This window comes from Trachurus trachurus (genome assembly GCF_905171665.1).
Source record: "Trachurus trachurus genome assembly, chromosome: 22".
NCBI lineage: Eukaryota > Metazoa > Chordata > Actinopteri > Carangiformes > Carangidae > Trachurus > Trachurus trachurus.
This window is the reverse complement of record NC_139907.1, coordinates 4676940-4695289: the sequence shown is the minus strand read 5'-3', so window position 1 is coordinate 4695289 and position 18350 is coordinate 4676940. Positions and strand designations below refer to the sequence as shown.

The following is an 18350-nucleotide window of genomic DNA, read 5'->3' as shown; positions in this document are numbered from 1 at the left end:
TAAATGTACAATTTTGATCCAAATAACTTGTGCTCTTATTAATCGGAGGATAACAACCAGCTGCATTTTGATTCAAAAACGGTGGTTGGTGCAAAAAAACAATCAATGTTACTGACATTCCAAAAATATTTTTACTGTAATTTCACTGTAAAGTTGACAGTAGAGAACACCTTCAAAATAACAGCGCAGTATATGTCACAAATTAATATGTACATGTAACACTAAGATGTTCCTGTTGAGCTAAAATGTAAAGAAACAATAGCAATGCAAAGCTGAGATGAAACGCTTATGATCAAACAGCAAATGTACTGCTTCGACAACTATATTTTTTAGTAATACTTTGCTACTTAGAGCCTAATTTGCTACAATAAGATTATTACATCGTTATTTTTTTTCTCCTCAATATCACTGTACAAAGTGGGAATATTTAACTGGCCGTGTAAATAGCTTTTAATGACCTCTGGAGATTTATTTGATTACTGCTCCTGTTTGTATTCTAATAGGCTTTAACTCAATGTGTTTGCAAAGATATACACAATAAATAAATAAATATTATATGCAAAAAAAAGAAGAAATCTTAAAGCTGTTTGGTGTTTGACCTCATTTTGACTATAGTGGTGTTGTTTGTCTGATTTCATTCATATTAATAAGTCAAATTCACATATTGATTAGTGTTACCAAAAGCAAAAATGGGATACTACTGTATGTAGAAAAATATTCAATATGAGCTGATCATTTCTTGACATCACAAGATTGACATATGTAACACTGCATGTATTTGGACACTAGAGGGAGACACACTTCACTGGTATTTCTCTATCCAAGTAGAGCTTCTCAAGAGTCAATCTTCTTTCTTAATGACTCCAGCAAAATTTAGGACCAATCAGACGACTTCATTGTTGTATTGATGATTAATAACCATCTCAAAGTGCTTGAAACCGTTGAACAGTTTCACTTGCAGTTACTGTTTAAACTGATTTGTTTAACAATCAGAAGGAAGAAGACAGCGAGTTCCACTTTGTTTTCAATGGTCCTTATAAGTGCCAATTGTTTTATTTAGTGAGCTCAAAACCTACAGTATGGACAATGCAGAAAAACGACTAGTTTATTCTTAAATCAGTATAGGCTATTTGATCATTAGCCTACTATTTCTACAGTTACTACTAATAATGGATGGAGGATGGTATAATTACAACATTTCATATTCAAAAATGAACATGGAGAATAAAAAATATACATTGTCAATAATAAACACTACACTATTTACATGCCATTTACGGTCAGTTTGTAGCTGTTGAATTATTTTTCAATTCATTTTTATCCAATAATTGCACATGGGTCTGATTAAGTTTATAGAATATGAACAAGTACAAGTACAAGTACCCCCCCCCCCCCCCACTTCTTAATCGAAAAGTTTCCGACAGTCGTTGAAGGCAGCACGGGTCTCGCTCCACTGCGCACGCTCTGAACACTTTGCTGCGAGCGGCAACTTCACCGGTAGCCCCGCGCGCCCCGCCGCCTGTCGCCCACAACAGCCCGCATCATCATCACCATCATCACCACCACCATCATCATCATCACTACCATCATCATCATCACCAGCAGCAGCAGCAGCAGCGGCATCAGTGTGATGAAGCAGCGGAGGACGGAGACCTTCCTGCTCTGAGACACTGGATCAGCTCGCTGACAGGTACGGGGCTTTTTATTCGCTTTTTTTCTTTTCTTTTCTTTAAATGTATTTGACCCACTCTGCAAACACTGAGACTCCTACTCTTCTCCTCTAACTCTTAACTAAAAGCTGCCTTTACTCATATTTCTTTTTTATATAGCTAGCCTATATACACTGCTCAAAAAAAATAAAGGGAACACTTAAACAACACATTGTAACTCCAAGTATATCACACCCGTGTGAAATCAACCTGGGATGATCATTTTGATTTACATTGATCATTTTTATGTTATGTTGTTCTCAACACACTCTACTATATATTGAATAACGATTTTAAACTACAATATTTCATTAATTGAGATCTAAGATGTGTTGTTTAAGTGTTCCCAGTAAGTCAAGCTCAACCACTAATGAGTTTAACATTTTTAAAAACTGCACCTCAGAGGTTCAGGGAAATTTATTTAAATGTTGCTTTTTATTGTTATTTCATCATCAGCTGCTGCTAATGGTCTGAGTGTGTGGGTTTTGGTGTTGCACTGTAGAGCTCAGTTCAGCCGGTGCGCACTGTAGTGTGTAAGTGTAGGTGTAGCAGAAGCTGATATGTTTTATATACACCGGTATTTAAATCTATTTATAGTGTCTACCTGTTGTGCACCAGGCAGGCAGGTGAACCTCTGCTCCAAAGCTGCACCATTTGATTATACAATTATTGACATTTACATGTATAGCCTATAAAAAAGGTGCATGAAATTTAAGTTTGTGTGGCATTAAGAGTCAAAAATAGAACAGGAAATGTAAATCAGGGCAACAAGCAAATGAGAAATCGAACAGCAGTAGAGCAGCCTTGTAAAATATTCTTCTCCTGGAGAGGAATATCACTATTTTTGGCTATAAATTGGATTTTTTTTTCTTTTTTTTAATGTCCTTGGGCAGTAAAAACTTCCTGGGTTTATCTGAGGCTCCTGTATTTGAGGAGGAGGTGGTAGTGGTGGTGCTGCTGTTGCTGCTGGGTCTGATTTAGTAACAGAGATGGAAAAAAAGTGTTTGAAGTGAAGCAGGGGCGATAAGAGGGGAGAGGGAGCAGCAGCGGTGGTGGTGGTCAGTCCAAAAAACTGAAGCTGCACAGAATGAAACAGTGGAGCTTTTTTATTTTTCTTCTTTTCTGCTGTGCCTTTAAATGGATAGGCTAGTCTCCTCTCTACCATGATGTATGTCATCATGATGGACAGAGAAGAGGAGAGAGGAGGAATTTTATAATGTGTGAGGTCACAGCAGATGTACGTACGTCCTTCAGCGAGGGAGAGGAAACAGCTCGGAGCTTTAATGGAGGTTTGGTTTGTGGTTTGTGTTTTTATAAAAAACCGTAGTAGATGCAAGAATCTGGCTCCAAACTCAAGCCTGTAATCCAGAGCGATTTCACAGTGCAACAGGGTGATTCTGTGGATTTTTGGCTCCTACAGTTGTCTTTTTTAGATCTGCAGCTAATTATAACCACATTGTCAATTAATCTGCCGACTATTTCTCATGGAAATGTGGAAAAATTGAATGAAAAATCCTTGTTGAATCATAAAAACTCAATGTTTATGGTGGCACTGAGGGTTCAACACACAAAGACAACAGCTGCATCAATCAATCAACCAATCAATCAATTAACAATAACAACACCTGTTGTTCGTGTGACTTCTTCTCCAGAGCTCAGTGAGATTCACTTTACTGTCACATAAGGGAAAAAAGAACAAAAATAACTTGTCCTTTGCATTGCAGCCAATTTAAACTAATGTTAGTCAAAATTGTCTCTGTGATTTGTCCTCCTAATTGGCCAAAATAACATGACAGTTTTGATGTTTGACGGTAGAAGTGGTTGTTGTTGACTCAGGGGTTTGTTAGCTGCTGCTTTTCAGTTTTCTGTCTGTAGAAAAAACAAAATAATGAAACCAGCATTTCAAACTCCTCTGAGACACTTTCACTTCACTAGTAGGCTATTTTTTTTCTACTCGATTTAGACTGAAAGTTGTAGTTTCCAGTTACTGTGAAAGTTCAGTTGCTACTTCTGCTCAAAGGAAGATTTTCAACCTGTGGGGGTAAAAAAAAAAACTGCACAACCACAAAAACCAGAGTGTAAAAATAACATGGTGCCATGGTAGCTACGTTTTTTTTTTTTTTTTCCTTTTTTTATGTCTCTGTGGGAAATTGTTGGAGAAGTTGAAGCCTCCAGCCAAGAGTTTGTAAAGCAGCAACTATTGAATTGACTCATTGCTTATTAAACATATTTAACAAAATATATACATAATGTTGATTAGAGAGCTTTAGTTGGTTTTATTCCAAGTACAAGTTAGTAACAAGTCAGAAAAGCAACCCTTTTGTTAGCTAATGTTTTTAGCATTGTTAGCTTACACCAGTCGATAGTTTACGTTTGAGAGCAACATAACAACATGTGTATAGGTTAAAGTTACACAATACTGTTGGTACGACTAATTTAATGATATAAAATGAAGACTAAGTGGCTGATAAACAGTGTATTCTTCATTTACTCACTGTTGTCACACGAGGCGGCCATCTTGGATTGTAACCTCAGCGGCCACTGATGTTCGACTTCAGGAGGCGTTTATGATCACCGAGCCGACTGGGAAATCCGACTTGCGAGGTCAAAAGGGTCGGGCCTTTACAGCTGGTGTTGTTATCAGCTGCAGCAGCTTTTAAAAACTTTAATAACTCACCGTCCACTTCCTGGTGGAGACCAAAGACAGAGATAAAAGAGAAGGAAACATCAGATATAGATTAATTTAGCCTATCATGTTGCATCAGGATATTTTCTAACTGAGTAGGAACAAGTGACTTAAATGACTCCTGGCATCATTAATTTGGACATTTTCTAAAGGTCAAAAAATTTAGCAGGACTTGAAAACAGTTCTTCATCAAGATTAATTCTGATTTTCGCTGATTTACAGCCTTGATTGGGTAACAACTAACGAGTCAAGGAGCATGGACTTTTAATTCAAATGGCATTTGATTAAACAGGTGAGACAATCTCCAGGCTAGAAATCTATCGCAACCTCCGTCAACAATTCTAAGAAACAGCGAATTATTTCATTATTTCATTGCTATTATTGATTTTGATTGTCTTTCACTTTTATTTTGGTGTCTGATTGTTATGTTTGTCATTGCGAACCACCTTAAATTTTCATGTAGGCTAAGGCACTTTGAGTCATGAAGTTATGAAGGGTGCTCTATAGATAACCTAATCTTAACCTTAACCTTATCAATTATTTGATATTTTAAAGAGACCCCGAGGAGTTTGCTTTTGGTTATAAAAAAGTCTCATATTAATGTGGATGAATCTACGTCACCCACACTTGTTAATGGGTCCATTTTCAATAATTATATCATTTTGTCTTTATAGTTATTTTGATATTATTATAATTTAGTGGCTGGCTTGCCAGCATTTCCTACTTTCGGTTTCCTGGACGCTGCCCAGCGGGTCATGAGAATAACCGCCGAATCGCCGTTTATGGTCGGAACTACAACGGTATCTGATCGTCTTCGAACCTCCGACTTTCATTGATGATGAATGAAAACATTATTGGCAAATGTTTTCGCTTTCGTCCGTCCAAGAATTTCACCGTGCACGCAAAGGCTCATGGGAAATGTAGTGTCAAAACACTTTGCTTTCCAAAACTCCTCGTATAGTCCCTTTAAAGCACAAGATGTGAAACATTCGATCACAAGTGGAAACACCTGCTGCTTCATCTTGCCACAACTAAAACTGGGCGACCACAGAGGACCTTGTTCATATACCTAATGGCTCAAATAAACCATTATTACTGTTACTGTTATTATTATTATTCAGGTGGGGATAGGGGGGAGCTAGGGGGGAGGACAAGACCTGAGTGAAGTGTCACGCCTGGCATCAACATTTAAATTCTTGTGTCTGTCACGCTTCACGTCACCGCAGCAGAGTGAATGCACTTCTCTGAAAAGCCAAAAGCAGCTCAGAGTCAGACTGAAATCCTGTGCAGGGCCTCGTCTCCTCCTGTCGCTGTATACCTTCAGAGCAGCAGCAGCAGCAGCAGCAGCCGGACGGACGGATGTAAGACCGAGCTGAGTGGCCGCACAGATCCCCTCCGGTGGGGGAGGTGGGGTGGGGGAGTGGGGGGACAATGCCGGCCTCTGATGAGGAATAAAAAGGCCGTATTGTCTCTTTGCTGCGAGGATGAAGGGCAGCAGCAATACCAGGTTTCACAGAGGAGTCTCACAACAACAACGCGGCCCCCACCGACCCGTCCTGGCGGCGGTAGTAATTGCTGCGTAACGGCGCACACACATGAATAGCTACTAAAAAAAAAATCAGCAGCTCTCAGGCAAAAGTGCACTATTCAGACAATCAGAGGCATGAAAATCTCAATCGCCCGTCCCCATGGCAACAGCAACTGCCGCCGGTTTCTGATTGTATGGAAAGTGGCGTTTCTGATAACTTGTTGCACGCACGCGAGCGAGCGAGCGAGCGGAGGGGCTGATGGTGTCACAGCTGCTTTTCAAACACATCTAATCAATATAATTCATCATCATCATCATCATAATTCTGTGTCTGCTGTGACTTTAAGTAGGTTGATGATAACGCACAACCAACAGGTGTTCAGATACAGGACGATAAAGGATGAGCTGATTAACATCGGTTAAAGCTGCTGTCGTATAATCAATACGACAGTGACAGAGGTGAAAGGGGGGTCACTGTTAGTGGAGCTTTACTACTTACTATTTACTTCACTACAGCTTACTCTTTATTTTGTCATTTATATTCAGTTGCTTTTGTATTTTTTTTGTACTTTTTCTTGTTTTTTGCACAAATGCATCAAGTCAAATTCTTTGTAAGTGTAAAAACTACCTGGAAGCTTTTTTAATTCAGGTTTTTCTGGTTCATACTCACTGCTTTCAACTTCCTGTTCAGCAGCAGAACCAGTCAGAGAGCAGCTGGTGAATATAGTGCAGCGTTTAGCAGCTATTAGCCATAGGCCTATTCACAGCGTCGCCATCTTTGCTTACGTGGTCACTCAAGGTGGGACGATTCAACGCCGTCACATAACGTTACCGTTAAGGGAGGTGGTGGAGACCAAAATCAGAGCTAAAAGAGAGGAGATATTGGACTTAGATTCACCATTGGACCCAAATTTGATTCCAAATTAAAGCTGGTCCATAACTGCTGGATGTGTTAATAACCAATGAGTTCAACAAGTCAACTTGTTTCTAAGAAAACTGAGTCCATGCTGCTGCCTGGATAATGAGGTTACAGTACTGGTGAATATTGGACTTTAACTTTATTTCAGTGCATCTGAGACTTGTCATCATCATGAACCTGCTCAGACTCTTCTTCAGATTTGTTTTGTCCGATATTTCCTGACTAAAACATTTTTTTTGTCTTTAATTTAGCTAAGATCAGTCCTTATCCAATGCTAATACACTCACTCCATATACTGTATGTGTATTGGAAAAGTTATTGGTCACTGGATTCATCATTTATAGTTTTTATCACATTTCAGGTCTTAAAAAGCATAAATAACTTGCAGCGTCTGTGTGTGCAGCAGCAGTCCACTTGTATTATAATTGATTTACATTTCGGACTGTCCGACCTCGTCTGGGGCCGTTGACTCGCTGTTTTAGTAAGCAACCGGAACCCGGGCGAGAGAGACAGGCCTTTCCGTCAAAATAAAAGCACCAAGCTAATAAAATGCATTGAAACTTTTTAATTTAAGGAATATAATTTACAAGAAAGTCCCTGTGTCATTAAGTTAACCTTTTGCTTTTATTGTATTTAATTGTATTAGAAGTTATTGTCTATTTTTTTTTACAAGTTGTATGTTGGTGAACACTTTTACTTTGGTGAATTTGGTGATTTAAAGTAAACAGAAACCAGGCTCTTCTCCTCTCTGAAGAGCCTGGTGACGCAAAGGCTATGTCCGACCTATAAAGCCAGATGTATGGCAACCCTAACACTAGATGAGATATAGAATTGCACAAGGATCAACACACATGTGCAAGTAACAACATCCACCGATGAAGTGAGCAGCTCAAACCTGCAGAGGCCCGAGCAGGAGCCCTGTGGCATTAACACATCGCATCCACAGCAGATCTTTAAAGATGTTACAATCCTCCTGTCACCACCAGGTTTGTGTGAGCAGCTACTCGCATCCCACTGAGACCAGCGACCCAGTGAAACAGACCATAACAACCTCGATAATCACTGTTATTTGCCTCATCTGTGGAGCGGCCGTAATGTTTCGGCTCGTCAGTGCACGATTCCTGCAAATGGTTTCACACTGTTTCTGTGTCTCTGATCTAGAAAAAAACTAGCAGCAGCAGCAGCAGCAGCAGCAGCTCACCAGGAAACACAGCACACAACTAATAATGCAGGATTCAGAGTATTCAAAAATATCGTCGCTGCAGATGTTTAACGAGGACTCGACACAGAGAGAGGGAGAGAGAGAGAGAGAGAGAGAGAGAAAGAGACTGAAACTCTGACGTAAATGAAAATGTCAAGTGTAAGAAATACATCAATAACGGTGCCAATGATAGTACAAGACAATGAATAACATCCTGATGCCCTAATGCATCTAATCCAGATGTTCAGGTGAAATGAAGCCAGTAGGAGCAGTAAGGGACACTGTATTGACTTATTATTATTGATTGGTGGTGTTTTTGTTTGTTTTTTCCCCCAGGATGACCGAGGTGATGAACTCTCTGGAGCCGGCGACGGAGGACTTCAGTGGAGGAGGAGCAGGAGGAGACCAGGACACAGTATCCTTACAGCTCTGTGTGTGTGTTTGTGTGTGTTATAGATTATTTAAACCTTCAAATATTATTTCAAATGGTGAGTCAGGACTGGAGCGTGAGTGCGAGTAAAACTGGAGGTTGACTAAGCAACTGAGGTGTTTTATTATTATTATTATTATTATAATAAGTTGGACTGGTTCCTGCTGTGAGTAAATGAGTGCTTTTCTGCTGCTGAGACGAGCGATCGATCGTCTACTACTGTGAAACATTTATTATATAAACATAATACATTGACTGTTTGCCCATAAAGTTGGAATAAAATATTTTTTGGTTTATTCTTGATAGATAAATAAGTGTATATCTTCTCAAAACTTTATTGATCAATCTCTTCCGAACATATCACTGTGAAAATTAAACCACATTTAACTTTTGCAAACTGTGTAGTCAGGCAGGCTTAAAGGGATAGTTCAATATTTTGGCAAATTGGCCCATTGCCATAATCCCTATAGTCATAGCAGTGGGATCGTTACCTTTAATTGTTGGTGCAAGCAGAGCTGTGAGCTGCTCAGAGCTACGCTACGGAGGCTCATGGGATTTCTTGGTTTCCCTCATCAAACTCATCAAATACACAATCCAACAACTCCACAATGCTCTGGTGGACAAGTTGTGACCTGCACATTCACCACGCTATGAGATAATAACACAACGTTACCAGACAGAGTTGTTTTAGAGGGAAATACATGCAAAACCGCTGATGCACGTTGCCTTCAGGGACAGTTTTTCATCAAGCAGTCTCTGCATTTCCCTCTAAAACAACTCTGTGTGGTAATGTTGTGTTATTATCTCATAGCGTGGTGAATGTGCAGGTCACAACTTGTCCACCAGAGCGTTGTGGAGTTGTTGGATTGTGTATTTGATGAGTTTAAATAAATGCAGAAGAAATATTATTAAACACATTTGAGGCAAGATCCAATATTTCAAGACCAGTATCAAACTGGTTTTCTAAACTCCAGCCTAGATCACTGCTGTGTCTACTAGACATGAGCTCATTATGTAAAATATCAGAGTGACAAGCACGTGCACGTTTTATCTTATCTTCCCTCCCAGCTGCTGATCGCTGCAGCTTTCATCTGATACACTAAATCCCAGTTGTCACCACATTCTTGTTGTTTTTCACCTTACATGAGCTCCTGCCACCAGCTTTTCCCAGACACCCATGAGAGGTATCCCAAGCTTTCCAAGAGGCTTCCCTCCATCGTGGTGGAGCCGACGGACGGAGCCGAGGTGGAGAGCGGGGAGCTCCGCTGGCCGCCGGACGAGCCGAGCTCCGCGGTCGCTCAGACGGAGCGACAGAGCGAAGAGGAGGAGGAGGAGAAGCAGACTGCAGGTGAGGAGGAGGAGGAGGAGTCATTGTCTTCAGTCTGAGGCCTTGGTGGAAAAGGTTGAGTGATGTTCAGAGACCTTCAAAATAAAATACAACTGACCCACAAAGAGATGAAAAATAAAACAATACAGAGTCAAAAAAAAAACAACCAAATAGATACTAAATGTCCACAAACACATGAAACTAAAGCGACACAAGAGTTAACGGACAAAAGAGATGTTATATGTCCACAAACAGACACAAAACTTCCACAAAGACATGTCAAATAACCAAAAATAGGCGTTAAAATGGCCAGAGAGAGACACAAAACAATCTCCAAGTGACATGATTATTTCATAGAGTGGTGAATGTGCAGGGGGACCTGTAGCATCATGTGAGCTAAAGGTTTTCAATCTTATTCTGGAGTGTTTTTTCACTGAATTGCTGCTGGTCCCAGCATGTGATGGATGGGTTAAAGGGATAGTTCAACATTGAAGCAAACATGTAACATGATTGCTTCAACCCTGGTTTGATTGACACATCACGATCCAATTGACTTTTAACGTGGCGTTCAACATGAGTGGATGGTTCGTTGGTTTTTACAGACTCGTCCGTCCCACAGGCGACTGACTTTTTTTTTCATTTTTGTGAAAAAAGCATTTAATTAATTGGTTGCAGTCGGAGTATGAAGAGGATTTTAAGCAATTCAGTGAAAAAACGCTCCAGATTAAGATTGAAAACCTTTAGCTCACATGATGCTACAGGTCCCCCTGCACATTCTCCACTCTATGAAATAATCATGTCACTTTGAGATTGTTTTGTGTCTCTCTCTGGCCATTTTAACACCTATTTTTGGTTATTTGACATGTCTTTGTGGAAGTTTTGTGTCTGTTTGTGGACATATAACATCTCTTTTGTCCGTTAACTCTTGTGTCGCTTTAGTTTCATGTGTTTGTGGACATTTAGTATCTATTTGGTTTTTTTTTTTTTTTACTCTGTATTGTTTTATTTTTCATCTCTTTGTGGGTCAGTTGTATTTTATTTTGAAGGTCTCGGCTGAGAGTGTAAGCTCAAAATGTTGAACTATCCCTTTAAAACCTGCAGTACATTGGAGATAAACATCTGAAACTCTGAGATTAATCAGGTGTTGGGTCAGCATGTGCAGTGATAGCAATGGGAGCAGTAATTATAATAAACATAACATTTATTTCTATAGCACTTTTCTTATCAGCGCTACAAAGTGTTTTACAAGTCAAATAAAACTGGATAAAACAAAACACAGATTCAAATGCGAAAAGTTTTGGAAGCATAAAAACATCTAAAGTAAAAGGTTTAAATGTAATGTAGAGATAATAATGGGGATAAAATAATAAAATAAAAGACAAATAGGACTCAACCAAAAGCTGAAACAAAGTGTCAGTGAAGGCATCGTTTTCCTGCTCATTAAACCGTTCAGTGACCCTGTGGGTGGAGGCAGCGACTTCCTGCTTCTTCACTCAGATTTCAGTTGTTTCTTTCTTCTTTTTTTTTTATTACTTTAATTAGACGCTCGTCTCTGTCTCAGTGTTTTTTATCTGGTTTCACTTCAACTAAACATGAGATGAACCGAAGAGCCAAAGATCTGAAGTTTTATTTTCTGTCTTGTCTAATCCCGGTGGGTCTTTGTGTTGCATTCAGGCGACGTCGGCCTCATCACGCTCACTTTTGTGAAACTTTTGCGTTTCATGTTTGGATAAAGTTCAAATATATAAACATTTTTTCATCATAATGCGTATATTCTTTTACTCTGCTGTTCAGTTTTATGTTCATCTACTTGATTTATTTGATTTAAGAAACTTTTGTTATGAAAATCTGCTTTAAAGTCCAACAATGACAGCGACAGTTAAGGCAAATAAAACCATGAAAGGACTCACATGGAAGCATCTTAGCTCAAATCTTAGTTACTTTTTTATTTACCAAACGTTTAAAAGATGCTTTTAGCCAAAAATAAATATATGAATTTAAAGGTAGAGACTGGAGTTTTGTTCGTTGCAGTTTGTAAACAAAACATGTTATGTTGTTACGCCGTTGTGGTGAGCTGGGAAGAGGGTGTTAGCGGCGGATGCTAACCACTACCGCTAGCCGAAGTTAGCATCGAGCTAGCTCACTACAACGGTCCTCATACTTGTTACCAGTCGAGGCTTTAGTTGTCGGTGACGGTCGGGAATCGGTCCGCGGCTCCAGCGCTTCACTCAGACTGTATTTCTTTTTCTTTGCGGTCCTGACTGCTGCTGCTGAGAGAGAGAGACATGCTAGCACTTGTTAGCATCCAGGACAGCTAGTGCGGCTAGCAGCCCTGAGCTCCGAGAGAAAACACAGACTCTCTCGCTCTCCACCCAGAAACGTCCACATGCATAACAAAACAAAGCAAAAAAACAAAATATAGGCAGGGGGAGGGGGCGCTGCAGACACAGCCACCACCACACAGGACTAGAAGCCCATAGGTGACGATTAAACAGATTTAATTTGTACAAGTCTAACTTTTATTTTTGGACACAAAACTCCAGACTCAACCTTTAAATTTGATTTGATTTTATTAAGATCCCCATTAACTGCTACACATGATGGCAGCTCTTTCTCTTTTCACGTGCTTAAAGCTGAGCTCTTTTTAAGAACTTAAAACTTTATCTATTTTCTTTTATTTGCTCTTGCTTTTGAAGCAGAAGTGAGTGATATAGCCTATTTGTGTTAATATAAGTCTTAAATAGTTATATCTTCCGACAGCAATCACTTACATAGAGTGTTTGGACTGAAACACGGGTCTCTCAGTCACTCTGCTCTGCTCTGAGCCGAGGAGAAAACATTTCTCGTATCCTACAGTTTTTATCCAATGAGGAGAGAGAACGGCATGCAGGGCTGTGTGTGCAGCCAAGGGACGCCGTGAATGTGGCGACGTAGGGACGAGGACTGTTATGGTGCGTTCAAGGCAGCCCGTAACTCGTGTTTTTCCGACCTGTGAAGTCGTACCAGTTCGATCTGGTACGACTTCACAGGTCAGAAGTTACGAGTGGCCGTTATAGTGACTTTCACAGATAAAACAGGTCGGAAAAACATGAGTGGGTTGCCTGAAACGCTACAAAGTCGTAAGTCGTGACTTGAAGCTGTAATTTACGGTTTCAAAAGCCTGCCTGGAACGCAGCATTAGCCAAAACGACCGGATCGCTTACTTCTGCTTTAACTCTGTTTTTTGTGTTTGTTTTTATTCTGTTTTCTGTTTCATGCTTCTCCTTTTCAGAGAAGTTTTGTCTTTATGTAAAGCACATTGAGTTGCCTTGGTATGAAATGCGCTATATAAATAAAGATGCCTTGCCTTGCCTTACTCTTCTTGGGGTCCATTAAAACCAATAAAAGGTCAAGGTTCAGGAAAAAAAACTTTTGGTAACTTTGATGCTCATCAGTGAACGTTTTGTCTTACAAACACTAGAAGTTGTTGGTTAATCCAGCGTCTCCTTGTTCTTCCAGATGAGGAGCAGTCGGGCGTCGACATGGACGAGGAGGCTTCAGAGTCGGAGACGCAGGACTCCAACTGAGCCGAAGTTTCCTCCCTGAGAAACCCGCTGTTTACCTGTGAGTGCGTCCACACATGGATGAGTTAGAAAAAGAAAGAGAGTCCTGTAGAAGAAGAGCACATTGTTGATAGAGAGATCACAGAGGCGGAGGAGGGAGGGTAGAAAAACAAAAGATTCCCAAACCCCAGCTGACGGCGGCTTGGAGCCCGAGTGGATAGGAGTCGACACCTTCAAAATAAAAGCACAGAAGTTTGTACAACCTTCAAATGAACAAAAAAACACAATCCGATATGAGCCGTAATGTTTTTAACTTGAGAATTTCCCCATGACATTCCAGTTTTGTGATTTAAATCCAAAACCACATTTTTAATTTGATAATTTTAAGTCGTTTTCCCTTTTTCTCTCTGGCTCCAAGCCGTCGCCGTCCAGATGCCCACAGTATCGTCTGCACATCTGATCCGGACAGATGTTCCTAAATGCTGTCTTAAAAGTATTTAGCTCATGTGTGCCATATTTACTACTACTACTACTACTAATGGTAGCTACTGTATTTTGTGCACAGTTTTTACATTGACTTTTAGATGTAAATGACATCACTGTTTGTCGAGTGCTCACTGCTGTAGTTTGGTGATCTTGGTCTCACTTGTTCACTTTGATATAACGATGTGTAGAGCTACGATGTGTTGAACAGCAGCGTGTGATGAAGAGCGAACCCATCACTTTATTCGATGTTTTATTCTTTAATATATTCTATTATTAACATGTGAGCGGTGTCTTCATGCAGCAGTAGGTGTTAAAGGGAATGTAACTGTGTTCTGTTTTACTTCACATATTGGAGCAATATGTTAATTAAGGTCGTCCACTTTGTTATACAGACCACACAAGTAAAAAAAAAAAAAAAAAAAAAAAGAAACAGAGTATTTTAGATGTTGATGTCGCTTGTCACAGACATATTTTTTAAAAAATACTGGAAGCCTAAATTATTGCACAAGTAATAAACCTTTTCAAAGTTCGTACAACGCTCGTTAATTCTTTGTCCTTGTTGTTTTGTTCTGGTCAATGTGAAGGTTTTTATTATGATGATGATGGTGGGAAATCATCATTACTGCATTTTTAACTGTATGGTCTAACTTGTAACATGTTAATAAACAGCTGAGACTTTCAAAATAAAATACAACTGACCCACAAAGAGATGAAAAATAAAACAAAACAGAGTAAAAAAAACAACAACCAGACACACACTAAATGTCCACAAACATATGAAACTAAAGAGACAAGAGTTAATCAACAAAATATACCACAAAGAGACAGAAAACGTCCACAAAGACATGTCAAGTAACCAAAAATATGTGTTAAAGCAGAAGTAAGTGATATATTTGTGTTAATATAAGTCTTAAATAGTTCTATCTTCCGACAGCAATCACTTACATAGAGTGTTTGTTCTGAAACACGGGTCTCTCAGTCACTCTGCTCTGCTCTGAGTCCAGGAGAAAACATTTATCGTATCCTACAGTTTTTATCCAATGAGGAGAGAGAACGGCATGCAGGGCTGTGTGTGCAGCCAAGGGACGCCGTGAATGTGGTGACGTAGGGACGAGGACTGTTATGGTGCGTTCAAGGTAACTCGTGTTTTTCCGACCTGTGAAGTCGTACCAGTTCGATCTGGTACGACTTCACGGGTCGGAAGTTACGAGTGGCCGTTATAGTGACTTTCACCGGTAAAACAGGTCGGAAAAACACGAGTGGGTTGCCTGGTACGCTACAAAATCGTAAGTTGTGACTTGAAGCTGTAATTTACGGTTTCAAAAGCCTGCCTGGAACGCAGCATTAGCCAAAACCACTGGATCGCTTACTTCTGCTTTAAATTACCTCAACAAGACACTAAACATCCCCAAAGTGATAAAAATGTCTACAAAGAGACATTAAAGCAGAAGTAAGCGGAATGTTTGTGTTAATATAGGTCTTAAATTGTTCTATCTTCCGACAGCAATCACTTACATAGAGTGTTTGTTCTGAAACACGGGTCTGTCAGTCACTCTGCTCTGCTCTGAGCCGAGGAGGAAACTTTCCTCGTATCCTACAACCTTTATCCAATGAGGAGAGAGAACGGCATAAAGGGGCGGTCCTCTCTGTGTGTGCAGCCAAGGGATGCGCGTGAATGTGGTGACGTAGGGACGAGGGCGGGGACTGCTAACTCCATCTGCTGACAGGAAGTTAGCCAAAACCACCGGATCGCTTACTTCTGCTTTAAATGAATGTAACAAAAACACAAAATGACCAGAAAGAAACACAAAACGACGAAAATATCCGCAAAGAGATTCAAAATTATCACTGCAAAAGGAAAAATAACCTTTAAGTGACACAAAAAGCCTTAGATAGATACATAAATGTCCACAAAGACACATGAAATAGCCTATCCACAAAGTGACATATAACCATAAGATGCGAAACGACCTCAAAGTGACAGAAATGTCCACAAAGAAATATCTCAAAAGTAACATGGCACAAAGCATCAAGAAAGTGATAAAAAAAGACACAAAACGTCCACATAGAAAGGTTATATTAACATAACAACATGCAAATTGACCTGAATGAATGAATGCGACATAAAAGTGACACAAAATTATCACAGAGATAATTAAAAAGACCTCAACAGAAACACAAAATGACCCCAAAGAGACACAACGCGACCACATAGAGTCACAGATAGCAGCGTTTACTGACATTATTTCATATTAGAGTATTAAAAGTTGGTAATTTTTTTACTGATGTTTGGACCAGTAATAAAAGTAGTTCATGTCTCTGAGACAACGAACCAGCTCCTGTGTGAGATTCGAGTCCGTCCGTCACTCGAGTCTCTGATGATCCAGTGTTGGAAGGTTTCACAGTCAGCAGGACGCCACAGATAAACATCAGTCTCCCAGATCTAATTACATCTCAGAATTTGACAAGAACAGTATTTACAAGTCTGGAACTGGTAATTACGGAAACTCCCACGCGACATGAACGCAGCATAAGTCCAAATATATTCAGCACAGCAGTACAAACATGTGTCGGTGCTGCTGCTGCTTCACGCTGGATTTCCCTCATACAAACCTCTTCCCCGCTCTCAGCTTCTTAAACTGCACTTCCTTTTTAGAAGCCTGACCCTCACTGAGGCTTTTTCCTGTGACGCTGCTTTTTTCAAGGCACGGGGACAAAAAGTCTCAGAGTATAATAGTACTGCGTCGTCAAGGCGTTTTTGTTCAGGAAAGTAAAAGAACTGACTGGAAGGTGAGATCTGAAAAACTCGTATCTCAGCAGCTGGAGAGGAAACTAGTGTGTCAGAGTTGTGAAAAAAACAACTGCAGGAACATTGTGTTTTTTTCTTTTTTTCCAAATATAAGTTTTACTTGCTGCCCTTTTACAAAATGAAGTGTAATTTTCTTTAATCACCGTCTTCTGTGTTAAAAGAGCCGTTAAAATTACCTCGATTAAAGAAGACAGGCTGTGGCCTCTTCTGCTGCTCCTCCGTTAATATCTGGCGTCTACTAAAATAGATTTATTTAATCGACACAAAGCAAACTCAAAATTACAAAAGATGTCCAAGAGGAGACACAAAATGTCCATAAAGAAAAGCAAAAGTAATCACATTAATCAATGAGACGCAAGAAATTGATAAAAAATGTCCACAAAGAGACACAAAATGACCAAAAAATACACAAAACGTCTACAAAGAGACAAAAATGTCCGTGAAGAGACACAAATTGTCCATGAAGAGATAGAAGTGTCCAGAGAGACACAAAAATAATCAGAGATGGTAAATCGCCTGAATGAGACACAAAATGTAAACTAAAGTAAAATAAAATGTCCACGAAGAGACGTTAAGCTACTGAAGAGACAAAAAGCAACCTCACATTATCACAAATGTCCACAAAGAGACACTAAAATGTTGAATCAGTTGATTAATTCGAGACACAAAACATTGTCCAACGTGATAAAAATGTCAACAAAGAGATGATTAACTACTAAAGTGAGATGTAAAATGCTCTCGACGAGACACAAAACGACCTCAAAGTAAGAAAAATGTTCACGAAAAGACACAAAATGTCCACAAAGAGACAGAAAAAGACTACGATGAGATTCAAAATAATAACAGAGAGATGTTAAAATACCTGAATGAGATGCAGAATGTAAAATAAGCGATTAAAATGTCCAAATAAAAACACAAAACAACCTCACAGTAACAAAAATGTCCACAAAAATACATTAAAATGTGTGACAATGAGATAAAAATGTCCACACAGAGACACAAAAACAATCACTGTGATGCTAAATCACCTGAATGAGACACAAAATAAAAGTGATAAAAAATGTCCACAAAGTACTACTACTAAAGTGAGACGCAAAATGCCCATAACGAGACACAAAACAACTTCAAAGTAAGAAAAATGTTAACGAAAAGACACAAAATGTCCACAAAGAGACAGAAAAAGACTACAATGAGATTCAAAATAATAACAGAGATGTTAAAATACCTGAATGAGATGCAAAATATAAACAAAAGCGATTAAAATGTCCAAATAAAGACACAAAACAACCTCACAGTAACAAAATGTCCACAAAAAGACATGAAAATGTTGACAAAAGTGATAAAAATGTCCAGAGAGATGATCAACGATTAAAATGAGACGCAAAATGTCCACAACGAGACACAAAACAACCTCAAACTAACAAAAATGTCCACAACGAGACACAAAACAACCTCAAACTAACAAAAATGTTCACAACGAGACACAAAACAACCTCAAACTAACAAAAATGTCCACAAAAAGGGACAAAATGTAAACAATGACATGCAAAATGACCTCAGAGAGCCAACAATGTGATAAAAATGTCCCCACAGAATAAGTCCATATAGAGATGGACACACAAGATGCTAAATGACCAAAAAGAGACACAAAACAACCACTAAGAGACAAAAATCTCCCCAAAGAGACAGAAAATGTCCACATGGAGACGTTAA

The 18350-nt window shown here is 39.4% G+C and overlaps 1 protein-coding gene across 1 annotated transcript; it reads left to right on the top strand.

Moving 5' to 3' along the window:
- Nucleotides 1-1676: 1676 nt before the first annotated feature.
- Nucleotides 1677-13366, top strand: LOC311005918 (protein LBH-like; the record flags this gene model as incomplete). Its single annotated transcript, XM_083998525.1, has 4 exons — nucleotides 1677-1690; nucleotides 8380-8458; nucleotides 9635-9821; nucleotides 13299-13366. Exons 2-4 carry the CDS (start codon nucleotides 8381-8383, stop codon nucleotides 13364-13366), a joined length of 333 nt encoding a protein of 110 aa, XP_083854651.1. The 5' UTR covers nucleotides 1677-1690; nucleotide 8380.
- Between the last annotated feature and the right edge of the window lie 4984 nt (nucleotides 13367-18350).